The sequence below is a fragment of the Dipodomys ordii genome, unplaced genomic scaffold (genome assembly GCF_000151885.1).
Source record: "Dipodomys ordii isolate 6190 unplaced genomic scaffold, Dord_2.0 Scaffold44, whole genome shotgun sequence".
In the NCBI taxonomy this organism is placed as follows: domain Eukaryota; kingdom Metazoa; phylum Chordata; class Mammalia; order Rodentia; family Heteromyidae; genus Dipodomys; species Dipodomys ordii.
Genome location: NW_012267260.1, coordinates 5206581 through 5221403, shown reverse-complemented (window position 1 = coordinate 5221403; position 14823 = coordinate 5206581). Strand labels below are relative to the sequence as shown.

General features: G+C 40.9%; 1 protein-coding gene across 1 annotated transcript in view; it reads left to right on the top strand.

Moving 5' to 3' along the window:
- Positions 1-5634: 5634 nt before the first annotated feature.
- Positions 5635-14823, top strand: part of Cd2ap (CD2-associated protein) — a 35035-nt gene continuing 25846 nt past the window's right edge. The window contains exons 1-5 of the mRNA XM_013019076.1: positions 5635-5670; positions 7192-7348; positions 9955-10115; positions 12003-12156; positions 14024-14124. Coding sequence (XP_012874530.1) covers positions 5635-5670; positions 7192-7348; positions 9955-10115; positions 12003-12156; positions 14024-14124 — 609 coding nt within the window. The remainder of the gene's footprint in view (positions 5671-7191; positions 7349-9954; positions 10116-12002; positions 12157-14023; positions 14125-14823) is intronic.

Sequence of the window (14823 nt, the reverse complement as noted above, 5' to 3'; positions counted from 1 at the left end):
GGGGATCGCCGCCCTGCCTTCCACCTGGCTCTTCGGGCGGAGCGAGGGCTCGGGGCGCCTCGTCCCGCCGTGTCCGGCCGGGCTCTCGGGGAACGTCGGCGGGGGGCGCCCGTCCTTACCCCCCCCCCCCAGCTCCGCGCCCCGGGCTAGAAGTCCGTCCCGAGCCGCCCTCCCGGGCCACCGCGCAGCTTACCCCCGGAGCGCGGGTCCGCGGTGCTGCGGGGGGCGTCGTGGAGCTGGAGCTTTCCCGGGCGTGGGATCGCGTTTGCAGCTGTGCACACGCGCGCAAGGCGGGGAGCGACTGCGCCCCCCCCGACCTCCCCCCAATCGCCAGGGATGTTTGGCCGGACGGCGAAGTCCGGGTCTTCGCGGGCCCCGCTTTCGCCGGGGCCGTACGCGGGCCCGGGGCGTTTCGACCGTCCCCGGGAGGAGGCTGGCGCCTGGGAGGACTCAGCGTGGCACGCTCGGAGGAGCAGCTTCCTGTTTGGAGTTAGACTTCCTCGCTGAGAAAAGTACCAGGCCCTTTGATCACATTGTTTTCTGGGAGCTTTTCGAAGTCCGGGGTCGGGGAGAGCGGCCTCGCCCCCTCGCAGCTCGGTCTGAAAAGGAGTCTTGTTCAGTGAGTTGCGCCTGGGCAGCGACTCCCTCCATAGGGAAACGCAACTTGGAAGAAAGGACAGATTTCTTTCTTTTTTTTTTTTTAAATCCCCTTCCCTCAATCAGATTCGTGCCACTTTGTAAGGCAGCAGATGTTGGCTAGGAGCAGCACCAAGGCTGGTTTTGTGGAGCAGATCAGGGAAGACGCTGTCACCTCTTCCAGTGGAAAGTTGGCACCGCTTCCTGTCAACAGACCATTACTAAAATTAATAATTCATGAAATGGACAAAAATAATTGAGTGTCGCCACACATGCGGAGCACTGCTGATGTGGCACCGCTGCCCACACTGCCGCGGGGGGGGGGGGATGCTGTGAGCATAGTATTTAGAGACACTCGCCCAGCTATTCTGTTTTCTTAGACCTTCTAATTTTATGTTCTCTGTTCCTCCTACTTTCAGGTACTTTTTATATGCACAGTGCTTTTGAACTCGGAGTGGATAAAGTATCTGCCCTCTGGAACATTAAAATGTATTCCCCCCCCCCCCAGTTGATTAATTGAGCTTATAGGGTAATCGTGGGTTTGTTCCTTTACGCATCAGATTTTAAAGTGTCTTTAACTAGTTTATGTGAAAATGTTTCCAAAAGTAAACACACATTTTGTCTCTGAAATACAGTACAGAATGTAATTAAACTCTTGGTGACCTAGAGTCATAATTTATAACACCCATCGCCCTGGTGCCTTGGGCATCGGGTGGATTGTGTCTAGGACTGCTATCCCCATTGCAGAATAACATTTCTTGGCATTCTGAAGTTAGCTTTAACTACAAGCCGGTATCTCCCCCTGCCCCACTTTCCTATTGGATGTGCTTATAACTGTAAATATTGTCTACCATCAACACCTATTTTGAAATGTGGAAATCATATTTACATTTGTGATTCTGTGTAGAGGAAAAACCAGTAAACAATTAGATGAATGCCAACTCTCAGCCTTTGTAATATCTCCTTTTCGTTGGCCAGAGGCTTTTTCTCAGTGAGTTGTTTTGTTCTGTTTAGGTAAGTTGCCAGAAAGTTTTTGTTGGCATATTGTCAACTTGACTGTCTAAAAATGTAATGTTGAAGGTTTGTGTCATGGTGTGTTTGTGAAACATTTCCAATAGATACATACTTTAAATTTACTTTAAATTAAAATTTATTTTAAATTATTTTAAAATTCTCAAGTTTATTTTTTTGTTTTGTTGTTAGCTACTTTCTGTACATTTTGAGTCTGATAAAAATGTTTAATTTACTGATGTTGTGTAAAGAAATGTTAGGTGTCAGGGAATGAACACTGGCAGACAAAGAGGTGAGATGACTTGATTTTGGTGAATAGGGCTGGGTTGCAAGTCTGTTCCCTAGGTTAACTGGAGACACAAAGTGTCAAAGATCCGAGTTTCTAGTGGTTGTATTCAGAAAAGAATGATGCAAATACAACTTTACAATGGGTAATCCTTACTGTGGTTCTTTGACTTTCTTGACAGCAGAAAACAAAACCTACTACAGATTGAACACACAGTTTAGGGACCAAGTAACATCAGTAGTTAGGCAGTGTTGCTAGATGAGACAAAGAGAAGGCTAGTCTGGCAAATCTGGGTGGAGGTTCATACCTGCCCCACCTCTAGTCAACATTAGGCAGTATGTGTAGCAAAGTGTAGTGTGTAGATACAGGTGGAGCATGTCAGTGGTGTGGGAGTGAGATTGTGGTGGGGAGGTTCAGACTAGCGGCCTGGGGCGAAAAGAGAGGGAATGGCATCTGGCAATGGGCCTCAAAGACCTAACCAGGGAAACAACCCCAGACAGGGTCTAGGACTTTTATGAGGGATATAGAGTAGGGTTCTCTCCCGCCCCTCCCCTCCCCCCAGGGATCATGACATCCTGAGTTTAGTTATTGAAAGTATTGAGGATGAGCCAAGCAGTAATGCTAACAGGATTCTGAGCCCCTCATCCATGGACCTCATTGGTCAACATGTGGTGAACTAGTCAACATTAGTAGCTGAATATATAAGTGATCCTGAATAACTTTGGGCTTTAATGGGGGTAGTCTGTCTCTCAAATAATCGAGAACATTCCTATTAACCTCTCTTTTGTTTGGTCCTAGGATTTAATATGCTGCCATCTTTTTCAGATTGCTTCCTTTCCTTTCAGGCTGGAAGTATGAGACAGTGGAAGCCTGATCTAGTATCTACAATGCTTTACCAGTGCCACTTAGCGCAGGGTGTGTAGCATCTAATTACTAGGGCTTTCCAGTAGAGAGATAGTTTTGAGTATAGTTATAGTAACAGTTAACCACCAGTATTAAAAGGTTTTGGGGCCAGGGTTGTAGCTCTGTTGCATGTAGCTTAGTGGTGTAGAGCCCGTTAGCATTCATGAGACTCTAGCAGGAAGGTGTATCAAGAAGGAAAGGAGTTGCTGATTAGAGATTAATGAACTTTTTTTTAATGAAAATTTCTCAGAATCCTTGATTCTGATAAAAATGCTTCTCTTTTGTTACTGTTGAATGTCACAAATCTGTTGGGATGGCTTATTCATGTGATAGGAATAAGATAACGTAAAACTTAGCATGTGACTGTTACAAATCCACATGTGAGAGGGAATGTAATATCTAAGTTCATGTGAATATTAGAAAGGTTGGAGTATAACAGAAGCATAAAGAAGATCACAATATAAATTCTTGCATTGGAAGGAAATTTACTTTTCTCAGCAGTTTGACTGGGATGATATAGGAGGTAATTGGTAGTTGTAATTGTCAGCTTTCTGTTGCTGTGGCAAAATACCTGAGATCATAACTTGAAGAGAGGAGAGATTTGTTTGGGGTCATGGTTTCACAGACTTCATGGTCTCTTGGCCCTTGCTTCTGGTGTAAGGGCATGACATGGTGACCTAAGTTCTTTAATTAGGTCACCTGTCTGTAGAGACACCGGCTGGGGATGTAGACCTTTTGGGAGCAGTCCGGATTCAAACTCTAGCAACAATAGCCATGGTACTTTTCCTCTTCCTGGCAAAGAGTTGTTGGACTGAAGCAGCCCTTCCCTTGAGACTAAGATGCTTTCTGCAGAGACATCAGAACCGTCTTACTACTGCTTTCAGCATCCCAACAGTGGTTCAGTATAGAGGATGTCAGAAATTTACCTAACATTTAAACTGATTTTAACTATAAGAGTGTACCAAAATGTTTTGGATATCAAGTGTAGAAGTTAATGTTTGTAAAATCTAAGTCACATAGTCCTGGCTAACATAAAGAATGTCTTGCATTTGGATCGTTCTTTTTTTTTTTTTTGTCAGTTGTGGGGCTGTTCAGCCTGAGAGCTGTCCCTCAGATCTTCAGCTCAAGGCGAGCACTCTACCACTTGAGCCACAGTACCATTTCCAGTTTTCTGGTGGTTAATTGGAGATAAGAGTATCATGGACTTTCCTGGCTGGCTTTGAACCTCGATCCTCAGATCTCAGCTTCATCAGTAGCTAGGATTACAGGTGTGAGCCACTAGTGCATGGCTTCGTTCTTTTTTAATCTGCCATTATTTTACACTTTCCTCATAATAACTACAGTTCTGTTGGTAATATTTGGACTTAAATTCAGCAAATGTTTCTTGACATCTTTGTCTATATTAACAGACATTCAAAATAGTGGACAAAATGAGTCATGTGTAACAGGTTTTGTTGGTCTGCTTTGTTGTGCCCTACTTTTTTTTTTGTCCATTCTCTCCTCCAGTCTGTAACTTACTTTAATTTACTTATTGTGTTTATAGTATATTTCAATATTTCCTTCTTTCTCTATTTTGCTATCTGACCCAGGGCCTCCTGCATGCTAGGCAAACTTTTTACCACCGAGATATATCCTCAGCCTCCTTAATATTTACTTATGACTCACTCTGGTTAGAGTATAAATTCCAAGAGTACAGAAAACTTTGATTTTTCATAGCTGCATTTCCCAGTGTACTTAGAATAGTAAGTGTATTCTAGGAGCAATTACTTACATATTTGCTGAGCATGTTGATGTTTGTTTTTTATATTGGAAAACTAAATGGAAATTAAAGCTGGCAATCTTAAAATATGAGTTAAAAATGTCAATAATATCTTTTAGTTCAGTGCTAGAAAAAGCTGTTGATTTTGTGCTATATATCAGGCATTGTGCTAGAGCTTAGGAATATAATGTATGAAGTATGATTTCAGCTCAATAGTTGGGCAGTATTTTGTTTTTCAAATATATATATGTATATATACGTACATATATCCTTTTTTCTGGCCCTGGGCCTTGAACTCGGAGCCTGGGCCCTAGTCCTCAGTTTTTGTGCCCAAGGCTAGCACGCTACCACTGGAGTCACTGCTCTCCTTCATTTCTTTTTTTGTTTGTGTTTTTTTTTTTTTTTTGGGTCCGGTCATGGACCTGAACTCTCGGCCTGGGCGCTGTCCCTCAGCTCTTCAGCTCAAGGCTAGCGCTCTACCACTTGAGCCACAGTGCCACTTCCGGCTTTTTTTCTTTTTTTGCTTATATGGTGCTGAGGAATCGAACCCAGGGCCTCAGGCATGCAAGGCAAGCGCTCTACCACCTTCCCAGCCCACAGTTTTTTGATGATAAGAATACACATACTAGCCGGGCGCTGGTGGCTCACGCCTGTAATCCTAGCTACTCAGGAGGCTGAAATCTGAGGATCGCAGTTCAAAGCCAGTCCAGGCAGGAGAGACCATGAGACTCCTATCTCCAATAAACCACCAGAAAACACGAAGTGGCGCTGTAGCTCAAGTGGTAGAGCGCTGGCCTTGAGCTGAAGAACTGAGGGACAGCGCCAAGCCCAGAGTTCAAGCCCCACGACTGACAAAAAAAAAAAAAAGAATACACATACTTTTTGGAGAAGAAATATATTTTTCATGACTGTTTAGAAACATGGAAAAATTCAGATGACTATTTGAGATTTTTTTTTTTTTTGGTGATTCTTGACATCTGTAGTTTTTTCCATTTTGCAATCGTCTGTTAAAGTGTTATTTTTAAAAGTCTACTGAAAAATGGAGTGGACTTTTATAGCAACTTCCTACTTTTTGGTAAGTTTGAAATTTCCTTGCAGTTGATATTTTGCTTAGCTGGTGTTTTGCTTATGATTAGCATTTAGAGAATGCTTACTATGCTAGGCATTGCATTGAGCATTTAATTCCCACGAGTGTTATGACATAAAATATTATTGTTTCCATTCTTTAGAAACAGGAATTGAAGTTAGAGAGATTGTTGCTCACAAGATGACTGGGTATAGAGACAGGATTAGACTCATATTGGTCTGCTGAAACATTTTGAGTTAAACAGAGCAAGTAACAAGAACTATTTCAGTGTGTAAAACAAAGAAATTTAACTGGGGCTGTCACAAACCTGCCTGCAGGGGAGGAGGGGGGAACAGGCTACCCAGTGAGGCTCCAGCCTGTAACAGGCAGCCAACCTAAAGGAATGACAGCAAGGCACTTGAAACATTTACCACCTAGAAAATGTAGCTCGTTATTTTACATTGTTGGTAGGTTTGAGCAACTATTTCTCCTAAAGGTACTTTCAGGGATGTGATTTCTGTCTCAAGTGGTAGATTGCCTACACTGATTCAAATCCCCAAACCACCAAAAATGAAAACAAAAAAAGTGCTTTCACCAAAGGTTAATTGTGTTATACATTGTGCTTATGTGTATATATTCAGTAATTCTTCATAGGATTCTTTTGTGTGTATATGAGGTCTGTACAACTTTGTGATGATTATTCACATGGTACTTATTTGGTCAGACTTGAAACATGCCTTACACAAGTTTCTTTTTTCTTTTTTGTCAGTTATGGGGCCTGAACTTGGCCTCGGTGCTGTCCCTCAGCTCTTCAGCTCCAAGCTAGGGCTCTACCACTTGAGCCATAGTGCCGCTTCTGGCTTTTTCTGCTTATGTGGTGCTGAGGAATCGCACCCAGTGGCTCATGCCTGCAAGGCAAGCACTACCACTGAGCCACCTTCCCAGCCCACAAGTTTCTATGCCTCCTTGAAATTAATACTGGAAATAAAAATGAGGGGAACATGGAATATTGGAAGAACATATTAGAATATTGAAACATTCCAATTTGTGTGCCTTTTAGATGGATTTTGGATGCTTTTAGGATTTGAGTAAAAGGCACTAGGTACATGAAAATGGTGATTTTTCTTTTTCTTATTTTTTCTAAATCTGAAATGGTAAGCTATCAGTTGTGCCATTAATTTTTTTTAATTTTGAGGCTATATTTTTTGTCACCTTTGATCTAATTCTGTAACATTTTCTTTTCCTTTATCTCTCCCACCCCCACTCTTTTTTTGTTTTTAAACAAAGTCTGTCTGTGTAGCATGGGCAGGCTTCAATTTACCATCTTCCTGCTTCCAAGTGTTGGGATTACAGGCATTTGCCACTATGCTTGCTGTGATTTTGTTATTAATTGAATATATCTTTATTAGAGCAGAGCAGTAGAAGTTTGATGCTAGCAATAGTATTCTTGTGTACAGTAATTCTAAAAAGTTCTAGATTCTAAGGTTTCCCATCTCCCCTTTTCTTGTGTCTGTATTGCCGTGTTGCCAGGTTTGTCTTGACTTTGTGGGCTCAAGGGATCCTTCTGAGTGGCTAGGACTCCAGGTGCATGTCATTGTGCTTTTCCCTTTTGAAATATGTTCTCAATATGGAATCCCGGCTGGCTTGGAACCTGTGATCGGCCTGTGTCCTGTGACTGGGATGAAAAGTATGAACTGCTTTACTGGGTCTACAGTTTTTAGATTTTTATTAAAAGCATGATTTTATTTTTTAATTTTATTTTTATCTTTAGCTGTACAAAGGAGTTGCCATTCAGTAAATAGTATATGGATACAATAACTCTTGATCAGTGTCACTTTATTATTCCTCCCCAACCCCTCCTTCCCAACCCCATTAAGCTTGAGTTTTAAACAGTACTGGTTTTTCAACAATACGTCATGAAACCTTACTTTGAGTCCTTGACACCCTCACCCTTGACATAAAAAGTACCACACACTTCAATTAACCGAAAAGTAAAATCTCACCATAACCTCTACCAGGACCTTATTAAGGAGAAACCCTCCTTCCCTCCCTCCCCTCTCCTCCTTCTCTTCTCCTCCCTTTTTTTCTCTCTCTTTCCCTTTCTCTTCCTTCCCTCCCTCTTCTTTCCATTATTTTGTTACGTCGTCTTAGTTTGTTGGGCCTGCTATGACAAAATATCATAGGACTGGTTAATTTACAGGCAGATACTTATTACTTATAGTTATGTAGGCTGCTAGGAAATCCCGGATCAAGGTGTAAAGCAGAATTGGTGTCTACTTCAGAGATGGCCACTCATCCCACTCATGAAAAGTAGAGCCTTGTGATCAAATCACCTCCTCTTTGTCCCACCTCTTAATACTTAAAATTGGGCATCATGCATTTTGGTAGAACACATTCTGACCATAGCAACTTTCCGTTCTTCTCTTCGTGTGTGTGTGTGTGTGTGTGTGTGTGTTGGTAGAACACATTCTGACCATAGCAACTTTCCGTTCTTCTCTTCGTGTGTGTGTGTGTTTGTGTATGTGTGCTTTTTCCTTCTACTAGAATTTATAGGATATGTGAGGTAAAAGTCATTATGTAGCATGCTCCTCTCATTATGGTTTCAAGTTTGATGTTTTAGGCTAGTTAATTCATGGGGCTGGGAAATTGTAGCCTTTTTTGTTTGTTTGTTTTGGGGCTTGAACTCACTGTCCCTGAGCTCTTTTGCTCAAGGCTCTAGCACTCTACCACTTTGAGCCACAGCTCCACTTTCAGTTTTCTGGTGGTTGGTTGAAGATAAGAGTCTCATGGACTTTTCCTGTCCTGGCTGACTTTGGTAGCAGTCCTCGTAACTCAGCCTCCTGAGTGGCTAGGATTACAGCCACCAGCGCCCAGCTTGAGTACCTTAGTACTCAAGGGGTATTTTTAGTGCCAGGCATAAGGTGCCATCATGTACCTCAGCTAGATAAAGGCTGTTATCTGATAATCTGTGCTTGGTCTTTGTTATTCATTATCTAGTTATACATTTGAATTCTTTTTGTTTAGAACTCAAAATGGTACAATTTATTTTGAGGAATGTTTTTCTTAGCCCTGCTTTGAGGAGTTTGTGGTATTTTTCCTGGATTATTGATCTATTGATATTTAAATTTAGATTTGTAGCTTTATAATATATCAGAGAATCAGCCTGGAGCATTTCTTTTTAGAATGTTGAATTGGCAAACCTCTTTGTGTATTTTGTAATCTCTTGTGGCTCTTTCTGTTTTTCATTGCTCATCCTGATAGGTTCCTTTAAAGTAGTCAATTGTTTGCCATACCTTGGAAGTGGGTTACTGAATAAGCTAACCACACAAATGCTATGGATGTTTGTAGATAGCTGAAAAGAATTTATGATGTAGGCAACCATAAATTTTACTGTTTGGTTAGCAGTCATTTACAGGCTATACATACTCTAGATTCGGGAGTTACATGGGAATGTGACTACAGGAATGGAAGATGAGAAGTATTGGGGTTCTACTTCATAGTATTAAAAGTCTGCCAGCGCTGGTAAAAGTCTGCCAGGTGCCAGTGGCTCACGCCTGTAATCCCAGATACTCAGGAGGCTGAGATCTGAGGATCATGGTTCAAAGCCAGCCCAGGCAGGAAAGTCCCTGAGACTCTTATCTCCAATAAACTGCTAGAAAACCGGAAGTGGCCTGTGGCTCAAGCAGTAGAGCGCTCACCTTGAGCTGAAGAGCGCAGGGAAGAGCGCCCAAGCCCAGAGTTCAAGCCCCATGACTGACCAAATAAATAAATAAATAAAAATAAAAGCCTGTGCTGTCTACCTAAAAGACCTATGTAGTATTCTAAACAAGATGATCAATAACTGAAGTAGCCAAATAATTAAAATTACAGTTAAAATTTAAAATCATTGAGATAGGCTTCTGTGTCTTTCTATTATTAATTCTTGTTGGTAACCAGATTCTTCCGTTTTATGATACGCTTTATGGTAGTTTGTACATTAGATTTGTTGGGGGGTCTGTGTACGCACGCACACTTGTGTGTGCATGCATGTGCTGGTCCTACAGTTTGAACTTGGGGCTGAAGCCCTGTCTGTGAGCTTTTCTAGCTCAAGGCTAGCATTCTACCTCTTGAGCCGTACCTCCATTTTGGCTTTCTGGTGGCTTATTGGAGTAAGAGTCTCATGGACTTCCTTGCTCAGGATTGGGTCCAGCTGCCATTCTCATATCTTAGCCTTCTGAGTAGCTGGGATTCAAGCATGAATCACCAGCGCCTGACTTGTATGTTGAATTGTAGACATTTTTTCTCTTTCCTTAGTTGACTATATTGTGGAGTATGACTATGATGCTATACATGATGATGAATTAACTATTCGGGTTGGGGAGATCATCAGGAATGTGAAAAAGCTCCAGGAGGAAGGATGGCTGGAAGGAGAACTAAATGGGAGAAGAGGAATGTTCCCTGATAATTTTGTGAAGGTTAGTATTTTCAGTTTGATTTCTACCTCTTGCTTTACAGGATTTATTTTTTAAGTAGTAAGAAATAAATACAGCTATGGGCAATTTTATTGCTTTGTGTCCTGCTTGACAATAACTTGTGTGCACATCTTTGTGCTGGTATGTGTATATACGGACATATCTGTCTACTTTCCTTTTCTCTTTTGTGGTACTGGTGATTGAACTTAGGTCTTCTAGCTTGCTACTCAACCACTCTAGCACTTGAGCCATATTCCCAGTTAAAAGTATGTAATTGGGTTGGGAAGGTGGCTCAGTGGTAGAGCACTTGACTTGCATGCATGAGGCCTGGGTTCGATTCCTCAGCACCACATAAGCAAAAAGAAAAAAGCAGGAAGTGGCGCTGTGGCTCAAGTGGTAGAGCGCTAGCCTTGAGCTGAAGAGCTGTGGGACAGTGCCCAGGCCCAGAGTTCAGGCCCCAAGACTGGACCCAAAAAAAAAAAAGTATGTAATTGTATGGCACTTCTTTTTTTAAAAATGTATTTATTTTATTGTGCGAATACCATACAGAGGAGTTAGAATTACATGGGCAAAGTATGGCACTTCTTAACTAATAAAAAGATCATCTGAAGTCCAAGATGCTTCATGGTTTCTCATTGTATTTTGTTGCTTCTCTAGCTTGCTCAGAGGTATTAGATCATGCTTTTTGACTTGTAGTGTTGCAATAGTTATCTGCCAAAGTAACAATTATTCTTTATTATTAAATTTTCTTTTTTAGTTTAGGAAACAATCTTCAGCTTGTTAAATTTATTACAAATGAATAATCAGAAGTTTAGAAAGTAAGGAGGAGGAGAGTTAGTGATGTCTTTACAGATTGCTTACAGTGGTCTTGTTTGCTGTATATTTGTTTTTTTATATCCAGCCTCATCGGATTATGATTATGAATGTTTAGAAGGCTCAGAGTGTGTCTCTCATTTGTTTTTCCAACTTGCATAGTAGTAGTTAGTTGAATATTTGCACAGCAAGCATGCTTAGTTAATGTTTGTTTTCTAAATTATTTGTTTTTTTGTAGCTGTGGTTTTACCACCAAGTGTGGTAATAGTTAGTTGATTTCAGGGAAGGTGAAGTATCTGCACTTTCAACAAATCGAAACAATTTTCATATCAGATTGTATGAAGTAGGACTCTGATGGCACTCCCTATCCCCTACATGTGGAACAGGGGTTTCCAAGTTTTAAGATGCCGTATTACTTTTTTTTTTTTTTAAGAGCCTTATAGTCTAAAAATGCTAGCTAAAGATTTTATAGATGGTTAGGGTCTGAGCACTGTCCCTGAGCTTTTTTGTTCAAGGCTAGTGCCACTTTGAACCACAGTGCTACTTCCCTTTTTCTGGTGGTTAATTGGAGATCAGCATTTTGTGGACTTTCCTGCCTATGCTGTCTTTGAACTGTGATCCTCAGATCTCAGCTTCCTGAGTGCTTGGATTACAGGCAGGAGCCACTGGCAAATGGCTTGAACATTAAGATTTTAGCATTCTCAGAAATAAAGTTTTACTGAACATATCTGTGTTCAAACACATTCGTAGTACACTTGACAGAATAGATTTAGAATTGTAGTTGCCTTATTGGTTGTCCATCTGAGGATTTGTTTTGTGTGTTGAGGTAAAGGTTGGGCAGATTTTCAGACAGACTTTCCTTTCTCTTTCTCAATCTCTAGTTCCAATAAGACCAACTCAGTGGTGATTGTCTGAGTGAGCTGTATTCTTCAAATATGTTTGAACAGAACTAAAGGTTGGAAATCAGTGCAGCAGGATTTATAGAATAATGACTTTAGCTAGCTGTATTTTGGCACTTTACATTTGAGAATTTTGACTTAAATAAAATTCAACTTATACTTATTTCTCCCTTTATAGGAAATTAAACGAGAAACTGAACCCAAGGATGACAATTTGCCCATCAAACGGGAAAGGCATGGAAATGTAGCAAGTCTTGTACAGCGGATGAGCACTTACGGACTTCCAGCAGGGGGAATTCAGCCACATCCACAAACCAAAAGCATTAAGAAGAGTATGCAAATAATTCTTTCTCTGCTTAATTATATCAAAATAGATTTTTTTTTTCTTGGTGCTGGTTCTGGGGCCTGAGCTCTTTGGCTCAAGCTTAGTGGTCTACCACTTGAGCCACAGCTCCACTTCTGGCTTTTTTTGGTAATTTATTAGAGATAAGTCTCACAGACTTTCCTGACCAGGGCTGGTTTTGAACTGCAATCCTCAGATCTCATACATGAGCCATTTTTTTATAATAGGAAGCTTATTTATAGTTTTATTTTTTCCCCAAGTACTGGGCTTTCAGTCTCCCACTTCCCTGGTATTCTACCACTTGATCCACAGGCCCCCTGGGACTATGATTCTCCTCACCTTTACTTCCTGAATCTCCTCATCTCTACCTCATGACTAGCTGGGATCACAAGCATGAGCCACCATGCCTGACTTTTTCTTCCCTTTTTTTTTAAATGACAGAGCTGGCCTTGAACTCATCCTCTTTAGTTCTGCAGCTGCAAGGCATGTACCACCACGCATGGCCCAGCCTTTGTCTTCAGTTGTTCCATGTCTGAACAGAATTTGTGGAACAGGTGTAGCAGTTGTCTTAACATAAAAAGTCTGAGGTGCCCTTCCGTCGTACTCCACTGTTACTGCTGCTGTCTGTCAGTTTGGGGAAATATTACTGTTTGGTTTCTTCCCAGTTCACTTTTAGTCTAATTTCAGTCATAAGAAAAGAAATGATTGGTTTGCTTGTTCTTTGTTTTTTAGTTATGTTTGTTAAACTAAAAATTCTGTTAACGTCCCTTGTCCTGTTTTTCTTTTTCTTTGTCAAATTTGACTAGAACTATACTGTGGGTTACAAAAATCTTTTTTTTCTGCTGTTGTTTATCTGTATTTTAGCTTTAATATGTGAAGAACATTTAAGTCTTGAAAACCTTGTATGTGGGCTGGGGATGTGGCTTAGTGGTAGAGTGCTTTCCTCGCATGCATGAAGCCCTGGGTTCGATTCCTCAGTACCACATAAACAGAAAAAGCTGGAAGTAGTAATGTGGCTTAAGTGGTAGTAGTGCTTACCTTGAGTAAATGAAGCTCAGGGACAGTGCTTAAGTTCTAGCTTGAACAGGGTTCAAGCTCTAGGACTGGCAAAATAAATAAATAAATAAATGGGAAAAATCTTATAAGAAAAATAACCATTCTCTTTTGTTGCTGCTCTTGGCTTATCTAACATGTTCTCTACTTGTACCCTCTTTTGTGCTGTTTTTGTTTTGTGTATTTTTTGAGGGAGTATCTCACTGATCCTGGCTGATCTTATCTTTATGATCTTGCTTTGGCCTCAAGTATTGGGATTATTTTTAATGTTTTGTTTTTGGCAGTGTTGTGGTTTGAACTTAGGACTTCAAGCTTATGGCAGGTATTCTATCACCTGTACCAATCCTTACTGTGTTATTTTCCAGAGTCTAACTCTTTTCACTTGGCCCAGGCTAGACTTTGATTCTTCTGTTTATATTTCTTATGTAACTGGGCTGGACATGTACTACCATACCCATCTTATTGATCGAGATGTGGTCTCACTAACTTTTTGTCCAGGCTGACACTGGACAGTATTTCTTCCTGATTTCCATCTCTCACATTGCTGGGATTATGAGCCACTGTGCCTTGTCCTTTTTTTTTTGTAGTCTTAAGATTAGTATTATATATTTTGCTTTTGAGTGAAATGTTTAAATAGATTCACTTGCTGGAAGCCTTGTCATTATTTGTAGTTGATTTTAGGAATGTGCATGTTACAGTGTGGGTCAGGGCAAGCTCTTATTCTCTTATTAATGTGAGTCATATGACTGTGATAAAGGAACCTTCACGTCTTTCTCAACCTAAATTTTTATTATTTCCTTTAGAATTGAAGAAACGTCAGTGTAAAGTTCTTTTTGACTACATTCCACAGAATGAGGATGAACTGGAGCTGAAAGTAGGGGATATTATTGATATTAATGATGAGGTAAGGATAACACGTGTTAGCTATAATGTTACATTTAGGACAAGGTCTAAGTCTTACAAAAGTGCTTGTAAGAATATTACTTTTAGCTGGGTGCCAGTGGCTCATACCTGTAATCCTAGCTGCTTAGGAGGCTGAGATCTGAGGATTGTAGTTCAAAGCCAGCCTGGGCAGGAGCAGCAATGAGACGCTTAGCTCCAATAAACCACCAGAAAACCAGAAGTGGTGCTGTGGCTCAAGTGGTAGAGCACTCACCTTGAGCTGAAGAGTGCACCCAGGCCCAGAGTTTAAGCCCCATGACCAACAACAACAGCAAAAAATTGTCAGAATTTATAGAAATTTGTTTGGCTGTTCTTTACTCCTTAGGTAAATACCCTAACTATTTAAGAGCTAGATAATAGGCTAATAGTTGGGGTTCCACATACTGGGGTCTCACATATTGATAATACATTGTTGGGATTCCACATATTGATAATAGTCTGTTGATGTTTGTGACCCAGTTTGGTTTTTTACCCCATTACATGTAGTTTGAATCATTGAATCATTCTTTAATATCTTCTAACAGTTTGTATTCTAGCCACTTTATAATCCAACCCTGCTTTCTATGAGTAAATCATTTACTTTTATGTCACCATACTTTGTGTATGAATTTTTTTTTTTTTTTTTTGGGTCCGGTCGTGGGGCCTGAACTCTGGGCCTGGG